General features: G+C 38.9%; 1 protein-coding gene across 1 annotated transcript in view; it reads left to right on the forward strand.

Moving 5' to 3' along the window:
* IGF2BP3 (insulin like growth factor 2 mRNA binding protein 3) overlaps positions 1 to 10,102 on the forward strand; it is a 160,982-nt gene that overhangs the window by 43,388 nt on the left and 107,492 nt on the right. The window contains exon 3 of the mRNA XM_032286997.1: positions 8,175 to 8,223. Within this exon, the coding sequence (XP_032142888.1) occupies positions 8,175 to 8,223 (49 nt within the window). The remainder of the gene's footprint in view (positions 1 to 8,174; positions 8,224 to 10,102) is intronic.

The raw sequence follows: 10,102 nt of genomic DNA on the forward strand, positions 1-10,102 counted from the left end.
CTGGGATTATAGGCATGAGCCACTGTGCCCGTGGAAATTTTTTAATTTTTGGTAGAGATGAGGTCTCGCTATGTTGCCCAGGCTGGTCTCTTAACTCCTGCCCTTAAGTGATCCTCCCACCTTGGTCTCCCAGAGTGCTGGAATTACAGATGTGAGCCACTGTGCCCAGACTGGACTCCTCTTAAAGCAGAGACTGAGACAGGGATTTGCGAAAGTGGATTTATTTTGCAGATGATTTCAAGAATCAAAAGTGAGGAAAAGGGGAGAATGCACTGGGGAGTTAGGAAAGCCAATGAGAGTTACTTTATTGAGTTTCCTGTAGGGAAATGGGACTTTCAAAATTGGAGCTCCCTGCCCCCACTCTCATACACATAAATTTATGCATGTTCTTCTTAAGAGTTTCCTCTGTCCAGTGTTTCTGGGCTGCTTCTGTACTCTAGAGGTTTTGGAGAAAGCCCTGAGATAAAGAAGCAGCCATGTTTATGGTGTGTGCCTGTGGGTGGAAAGAGGCAAGACAACTGATGCGTGAGATAAGGAGCACAAACCCATCTAGGGCAGAAGGGAAAGAAGAAAGTATTTGTCCTGCCTTTACTGTACTTAGTATGTTTCAGAGCATCCAAATATTTGATGAGGGACACTTGTTCTTTATGGAGTAACTCTGGCTAAAAAGCACAGAAGACGTGATGGAATGAGAAGCTCATGGTTTTCGGCCTTGAGTGACATAATAGATTTAGGCAGTGATCACTAGTAGCTGCCAACATCGTAGAAAGACATCAGAGGTAACACCTTCTGTGGAAGTACAGAACACTCATTGTGGAATATTACTGCCCCTCACAAACACGCAACAAGAGAAACCAAGTTGAGCCTTAGGATCTAGCAACAACTTTATAGGGAACAGAGGATGTGTTAAGCACTACTACAGGAGTCTCACTAGCAAAATCCAGGCAGTGAGAAACTAAAGGACAAGTGATAGCATTTTAGGTTTTTGGTTTTTTATCCAAATAAGTTGCAAGAAAAAGGACAACATGAGGTTATAAGGCGAGAGTCATAATCAACCAAATGCCACATAGAGATCTTATTCGAATACTGATTTGAACATACCAGTTAAGAAAGACATTTTTTAATCTGGAAAATTTGAGTACTGACTAGATAGTATTAAGTTTTACTCACAATTTTTTTTTTTTTCCCCAAACCATCTTTGGCAATTTTGGTCTTTTTTTTTGGAGACAAGAGTTTTGCTCTTGTTGTCCAGGCTGGAGTGCAGTGGCACAGCCTCTCAGCTCACTGCAGCATCCATGTTCAAGCGATTCTCCTGCCTCAGCCTCCTGAGTAGCTGGGATTATAGGCCTATACCACCACACCCAGCTAATTATTGTTTTTTTTAGTAGAGATGGGGTTTCACTGTGTTGGCCAGGCTGGTCTCAAACTCCTGACCTCAGGTGATTCGCCCACCTTGGCCTCCCAAAGTGCTGGAATTACAGACGTGAGCCACCACACCTGGCCAGTATTGGTCATCTTTAAGGACTGCTAGCAGCATTTTGTCTACTTTTTAAAAGTCAGGGTTTTTTTGTTTGTTTGTTTGTTGACATAGGGTCTCACTCTATTGCCCAGGCTGTAGTGCAGTGGCACCAATACCACTCATTGCAGCCTCGACCTCCCTAGGGCTCAGGTGATCCTCCTACCTCAGCCTTCTGAGTAACCGGGACTACAGGCATGTACCACTATGCGTGGCTAAAAAAGTCAGTTTTAACAGATACTAGTATTTATAAATCAAAGCATAAGAATAAAAAATTAGGTGTGATATTTATATTCTAGGAGGAGGAGGGTTGAGGGAGAAGCATGAATTATCTTCAGTTATCTTCTAATTTTATTGGCAGTGGGTTTGTAGATGTCTTAAATATGTAAAAATATTATACATTATTGATGTCAAAGCAGGAGGGTTGCTTCTGTTTAGGACCAGCATGGGCAACGTACCAGGACCCCACCTCTACAAAAAACTAGCTGGGCGTGGTAGTGTATGCCTGTGGTCCCAGCTACTCAGGAGGCTGCGATGGTAGGATCACTTGAGCCCCAAGGGGTTGAGCCTGCAGTGAGCTGATTGTACCACTGCTTTCTGGGCAATAGAGCAATACCCTGTCTCTTAAAAAAAAATACGTTATTATATATCTAATTCAATATGGTAAACAATTATTAAAATGATACAAAGGGGAATGCAGTGAGTAAAATCCAGAACGTGCAATTGTGTAGGATTTATGACTTTGGTCCACTACATAAATATCAAGAAAACAGTGAGAAGAAACTCTTGTGTTAAATAGACCTAAGATTATATATCAACATATCAATTGTATGCATGTGTGTATCCTGTTGGGATCTTGATATGAACAAACCACAGGTAAAAAGTTATTAGCAATTGGAAATAAACATTTAGTGGATATATGATAAGGAATTTTCGCTGATCACTTTCAGGAGCAGTAATGCTGTTGTGGTTATGTTGAAATAAAAAAGCTCCTGTTTTTCATTGTTGCTTACTGGTATATTTCAGCATGACATGCTATGTAAGGGGGACTTGGTACAGATGTGGGTATAGAATAAATAAGAACAAATTATACTCATTAATTAAAACAGGTGATGGGTATATGGTGGCTCAGCTTTTTGTGGTGTCAATTTAAACATTTCTATAAAATCAACTTAAATCTGTTTCATCAATTACTAAAGATCTTGAAGATGTCCTTCTGAGTCTACATGAGGTGCTCTACTGGCTCTTTTTAAAAATTTTTAATTTTAATTTACTGTAGATAGGCAGCAGCGGGGAGGGGCCGGGGGAGTCTCACTTCATTGTCCAGGCTGGGCTGGAACTCCTGGCTTCAGGCAGTTCTCCCAAAGTGCTGGATTTACAGGCATGAGCTACCCTGCCGAGGCTACTATTGACTCTTTCTTTTGTAATTAAAACTGCTTTTAATAAATAATGATTGAATTCTCATAGTAACCAATATTTCTAGCATTGTAAGCAATTTAAAAACTTTTGATCTGTTAGCCTAAGAACTAAAATTTACCCCATTTTTCTCTGGTGGGGGAAACCCTTAAATTGTGTTGAATTTGTAAAAATAATGCAAGTGCTTAAATCAGTATTTTGGGTTTTGTTTTCATTCTCGAAGATGTGTGGTAGCTGTTTTTCTCATTCTCTTTATAAGCTCTAAGAAAATCGTTGGATTCCCAGGATGGGGACCAAAAAAAAAAAAAAAAAAAAAAAAAAATCGTTGGAAATGTTAGTCTCTGGATGGTCGTTCTGTGAGTCTTTTTTGTTCCCCCCAGTCTATATATTGTAACAAAGTTTATCAGTTGAATGCTTTTCAGATGTCAAGCACTGGTCAGGCTCTGAATGCTGCAATGAACAAGATAACCTAATTAGTAGTTGCTGTTGTTATGGAGTATGCATCCTACGCATTTTTGTGTTTTAGGAGGTGGTGAAACAGTAATTTATTTGGTGATAGTTAAATTGAACTTTAATTAATCAATATGATAGAAACAATCTATTAAAATATTTATACCTATTATTTAGAATCAAACTCAGATATAGACTAATACTCAAAGCTCAGATGGAAGATGACCAAAGAAGCAGGTAGTGTTTTAATTGTATACAGACAATTTGATATATAAAGCTGATTGAGGTAGATTTTTCTCCAGTTCTTTGCATGTCAGAAGTGTGTGTTTATGTGTGCTGGATGATTATAATTCATGCCTTTGGTTAATTCCTGTTAATGTTGAGACTATTGGCTCTTGTACTGATAAGAGCAGAGCACATAGTTAGGAGCCAGAGGCAAACGTCACACAGTTTAAGGTTAGTTACTGAGCAAGTGGGAAAGAACAGTTCTAGATATTGAATCACTAACTGCAGGGCCAGGCATGGTGGCTCATGCCTGCAATCCCAGCACTTTGGGAGGCCAAGGCGGGCAGATCACCCGAGGTCAGGAGTTTGAGACCAGCCTAGCCAACATGGTGAAACCCTGTCTCTACTTAAAAAAAAGAAAAAAAAAAAGAAATTTAGTGGGTGGTCTGTAATCCCAGCTATACTGGAAGGCTGAGGCAGGAGAATCGATTGAACCCAGGAGGGAGGTTGCAGTGAGCCAAGATTGCACCACTGCAGTCCAGCCTAGGCAAGAGAGCAAGACTCCATCTCAAAAACAAAACCAAACACTATTTGCATAAAAATAATTTAGATGTTTGTCTAAAATGAAACTTGGGAATCAGGTAGGGGAAACTAGAAAACCATTTGAGGGAAATAGTTATTGTGGAGTAACATCCAAACTTCTAATAATTAAATGTGTGTTGGGCGTACATTTTGAAGAGTGGGTAGAAAATCCTTGGGATCCTTGAGTATGAGGCTCTTAAAAAAAAAAAAAAATTCCTTGGGAAAACGTGGCAAATGAATTACTGCGTGTGTGTGTGTCAGAGAGAGAGAGAGAGAGAGAGAGAGACATGGTCTCAATCTGTTGCCCATGCTAGGGTGCAGTGGCATTGTAGCTCATTGAAACCTTAAACTCCTGGGTTCATGTGATTTTCCCACCTCAGCATCCTGAGTAGCTTGGACTTACAGGCGTGTGCCACCATACTCCTGGCCTTGAGCACTCCTCCCAACTTGGCCCCCCAAAGGGCTGGGGTTATAGGCATGAGTCACCGTGCACCATCTAGGTTATTCTTAATAAACAAAAGATAGTATCCTATTTAAAGACTTTTTTGGGAGCCCTGTGAAATGGATATTTATTTTTGTAGTATGAATGATCACATGCTAATTAACCTGAACTCTATGCATATTTACATGTGTACTTTTGGGAAGATTTTGGTAATATGTACACCCTCCAAAATGAGTCCAGTGGAGGTGAATACTTAGTTTCTTAACACTATGCTGCTAATCCTTACTGTGCTAGATACAGGGTCAGGCATGGTGGTTCATGCGTATAATCCCAGCACTTTGTAGGGGATAAGAGAGAAGCACTGCCTGAGCCCAGGAGTTCGAGGTGAGCCTGGGCAACATAAGGAGATCCCTATCTCTATTAAAAATTATCTGGATGTGGTGGCATGCACCTGTAATCCCAGGTACTCCAGAGGGTGAGTCAGGAGAATTCCTTGATTGCTTGAACCCAGGAGATGGAGGTTGCAGTGAGCTGAGATGGAGCCACTGCACACCAGCCTGGGCGACAGTGAGACTCTGTCTCAAAACAAAAAACAAAAACAAATCCACAAAACAGATTAGTACTTGCATATATGTAGTAAATCATACCTTCGTAAGCCAGGTGAATACAGTGTGAGCAACTTTTCTTTTAACTGAAGCAACGTATAGCAATTGTGAAATCTATGAATTATAAATCTTTTTATCAGGGCATATTTTTTAAGCCTTTTGTAGAAAATATGGCTGAGTGAAGTGACTCATGCCTGTAATCCCAGCACTTTGGGAAGCCAAGGCAGGCAGATCACTTGAGGTCAGGAGTTTGAGACCAGCCTGGTCAACACAGTGAAACCCCATTTCTACTAAAAATACAATAATTAGCTGGGTGTGGAGGCGCATGTGTGTAATCCCAGCTCCTTGGGAGGCTGAGGTGAGAGAATTGCTTGAATCCGGGAGACAGAGGCTGCAATAAGCTGAGATTGTGCCACTGCACTCTAGCAAGGGCGACAGAGTAAGACTTGTCTCAAAAAAAAAAAAAAAATTATATATATATATATATATATATATATAAAACTTACATAAAAGCAGAGAGGTACCAGTCCTGAAGCTTTAACAGTTATTAACACTTGAGTAATTTTAAAACAAATCCCAAATTAGCATTTGGTCTGTAAACTCATACTAGTTATAGGTTGGATATATATATATTTTTCTCCCTCTTAAACTGGCATTCTCTTTTATCTCTTTGGTACATTTTACCCTGATGACTGCTTTTACTTTGTCATGAGAATCATGTAAAAGTGCTTCTCTTCCTTTCCTCCTCCATTTTATGATTGTAGACAGGATGTACTTGAGTTTAGTTAGTCTAGATTTTCTTTGGTGTTCTTGAAGGGATTGATAGCAGCTGTGGTATTTGTTCTCACCGTTTTGGGGAAAGGGAAGAGGCAAAGGACTAACTAGGCTTTGAATCTAGATTAAACTGGTGTTTTGCTCAGATATTTCAAAATTGTGGATTATTTGACTTGGAAAGAGAATTTCACTGTAGTTCTTTGGGTTTTTTTATTTTTTATTTTTATTTTTTCTTCTCTTTTCAAGACATGGTAACAATAGTTTGGCCAGGCTGGAGTGCAGTGGTGCAATTATAGTTCACTGCAGCTTTGAACTCCTGGTCTCAAGCAATCCTTCCATCTCAGTCTCCTGAGTAGCTGGTACTACAAGCATGCAACACCATGCTCAGCTAATTGAAAAAATTTTAAAAAGACTTTTTGTTGTCTAGGCTGATCTGGAACTCTGGAGCTCAAGTGATCCTCCCAAAGTGCTGGGATTACAGGCATGAGCCTCCAGGCCTGTCCTATATAGTTCTAATTTTAGAAGTTAAGTAATTTACTTATTTTACTTGAGATGTCAAGCTCAATTGCTAGTTTTTGTTTTATTTTGTTTTTAATAGCTAGTTGACTATAAATTCTTTTTCCTTCAAAGGAAGTGACTGGCCTGTGACTTCTATAGTATAATCTCATCTAATTAACATGCAGTTGTGCTATTTGCGTCACCCTCCTTTTTACATACGTATATACATGTGTAGGGCATTTGAGCAAAGGTGCTGATTCTTAACATTTTCTGTACCGTACACTTTTTTGGCAGTCTGAAACCTGTGGCTCTCCTTTCATGTTTCAGGATATCTTTATTTTTTATTTTTATTTTTTCCAGACGGACTCTTGCTCTGTCATTCAGGCTGCAGTGCAGTGGCACAATCTCAGCTAAGTGCAACCTTTGCCTCCCAGGTTCAAGCAATTCTCCTGCCTCAGCCTGTGAAGTAGCTGGGGCTACAAGCACCTGTCACCATGTCTGGCTAATTTTTTTGTAATTTTAGTACAGATGGGGTTTCACCACGTTGGCCAGGATGGTCTCAATTTCCTGACCTCAAGTGATCTGCTCGCCTCGGCTTCCCAAGTGCTGGGATTACAAGCGTGAGCCACCACGCCTGGCTTCAGGATGTTTTAAAATGCATAAAATACATAGGATTATAAAGGAAACCAATTATTTTGAAATCTAGTAAAATGCTAAAACTCAGTGATAGGTGCTTAACATAATAAGAAGTTCTAGCAACACATCTAAATTTCACAGTGATGAGTGTAGATGATATTTAAAGATCTCAGCAATCTAATGTGGTATGAAAATATCTGATTTGGCTGGGCACAGTGGCTCACACCTGTAATCCCAGCACTTTGGGAGGCCGAAGCGGGCATATCATGAGGTCAAGTGATCGAGACCATCCTGGCCAACATGGTGAAACCCCCATCTCTACTAAAATTATAAAAATTAGCCGGGCGTGGTGGCACGCGCCTATAGTCCCAGCTATTCGGGAGGCTGAGGCAGAAGGATCACTTGAACCCGGGACGTGGAGGTTGCAGTGAACCGAGACTGCACTACACCCTGGCAACAGAGTGAGACTCCGTCTGAAAAAAATAAAAAAAAATCTGATTTATATTGATGTCAAAATTACTGTAATTCTGTGCTTTAGTGCCAGCCTTTGTAATTGAAGGACGTGTTAAATTTCAGTTAGGGGATAGTGAAGATAAATGTGTCATTTCCTACCCCACCTCACTTTTTATTTCCCTAAATTTTACCCATGGACTCCTTGGCTGTGATGGACAGAGTAAGATCACCTGGTATAAGGCTTTCTGTCCTGTGATGCCTAATTTGCAGCTAAAGGATTTGAACTTAGAATGTAATCATCAGATAAATCTGTTTTAAACATTCTATCTGCCAATTTTAGTGGCTTTTAAAATAAGTCATAACAGATCAATAAATGCTGGATCTCCAAATGGTCTCTGCAGTTTGTGAGTTTGTTTCTTTGTTTTTCCTTCTTAGTTTGCCTTTTCTTATTATATATTGGTTTGTAGTTAACATAGGGTTAATATTTTAAGTAGTTTCTAAACTTCCATGTTGGCTATTATTGTCTTGCTTTTATGTTTTTTTTTTTCTTTTAAAAAACATTTTAATTCTTCTGCAGGATTCGGAAACTTCAGATACGAAATATCCCGCCTCACTTACAGTGGGAGGTAAGAATTTCCATATTTAAAATTAAGATCTTGAGTATGTAAGCCTATTGCTGTTAGTTTTTTCAAAGCCTTTTTTCCTTTCCTCAACTCTTGGGTGTGCTAGAACATAAAATTCTTCTCTTATGACCTGTGTCTTGGTGTGGGTATTTCTTCTTAAGGGCACAGTTTATCTTTTGAAAATCTGCTCTTTGAGATAAGAAGAAACCAAAAATTGAAATATATTCTTGGGTAACTGGTTAATCTTTCTCGTTCATTCCTGTCCCAACAGGATTTTATGGATTTCAGTGCTTTTGAATGAATTTGCCAGTTGTATTTAAATATGAAGTTACTATCTTGGCAAATTATTAAAAATACAAATACCTGCTACTTTGTGCTTTATTTAAAAATGTTACTCTGCTTCCTTTTGCTCAGATGGTGGCACTGCAGTGATTGTGTAATGTGTTTAAACACAAACTATTTAGCACAATTGAGTAGCCTGTGTCAGCAATTTCCAAAGCATAATAATGATGTCATGGTGAGAATTTGAGATTCCAGTAGTTGAAAGGATAAAAAAAAATATCTGTTGACTCTTCAGATAATGGAACCTGAAAGTTCTTAAAACCCACCTTGGAGAGGGTGGTGCAGAGAAACTGCTTAGCTTTTGTGTATTTCTAATATAAAAAATCAAGAGTAACTAGTTTTGTGTGTTTTAGACTAGTCTTCTAAAATAACAGTTGAGTCACTACATCATAACCCCCATCAACATGCATAGTTTGGTTAAAAGGTTACTTTGGTGGAAAGTTGAAGGAAGTTGATTTAAGTCTGATTCTCCAAGTTTTGTTGGTTGGTCACAAGTGATTTGTGCTCAGAATATTTATCTTCAAAATATTATTATTAAGTTTAGCAGGAAGGGGTTGATTTTGGTATGTGCTGAATATTTTGCAAGTTGTATAATGCATTAAAAATACACTTTATAGATGGAAACATGGTGAGTTATAAGATTAAATTTTATACACGTTCCTTTTTCAGATTAACTTTTGTTTAGGGAATTCAGTAGCTTGGGGGATAGGTCCTCAAATCAAGTGTTATAATAGTAAGATTACTACTTTCATCCCCTTATTTTAAGATGAGCCATATTAAATATGATTTAAAATGTAATTTAATAGGATTTTTTTGTTGTTGTTCAGGAACTACATCTGGTGTAATGTAGCTTTCTATGAAATAGTCAAATGTTGGAAACCGAGTTTAAGTGAATTATGAGAGTATTAGCATATCTGCTCTGGCCAGTTTCCTTTTAATTCATTCATAATCTCTTCAAATTTAGAGAATTTAGCTCTTAGTTTATTGTATTTTCCCTCATTCTGGTTATTTGCCATATCTAACTTTTCTTAATTTTTATATTTCATGTTACTCTCCTCATTGTCCTTTTGAGGTAGTGTCAAGTTAGCGAATTATCTGTTTTCAAATGGGCAAAAATGGGCACACAAGATAAAATAAGCAAGAGCATATACTGAATCGTAAGACGCTTGTAGCTACACTTTGAAACTCTTCACCTTTGACTCCCTTTAAAATTTTGATGATTGTTTGCATATTGATCAACAAAAACGATTATATTGAGGGCTCGCTAGGAATAGGATGAGCTGTTGTTAGGTGTTTCTTTCCTTAAAGACTTGAGGGAAACCTATTCCTTTTTTTTTTTGAAGACGGGGTTTCACCATGTTGGTCAGTCTGGTCTTGAACTCCCGACCTCAGGTGATCCGCCCACCTTGGCCTCCAAAGTGCTTGGATTACAGGCGTGAGCCGCTACGCCCGGCCCCTATTTCCTTGTTGAGAAGGGTTACTTTGTGTGTGTTTGTGTGTGTGTGTGTGTGTGTGTGTGTGTGTGTGTGTGTGTGTGTGT

This window comes from Sapajus apella, unplaced genomic scaffold (assembly GCF_009761245.1).
Source record: "Sapajus apella isolate SASKATOON/1434 unplaced genomic scaffold, GSC_monkey_1.0 scaffold19, whole genome shotgun sequence".
Taxonomy (NCBI): Eukaryota; Metazoa; Chordata; class Mammalia; order Primates; family Cebidae; genus Sapajus; species Sapajus apella.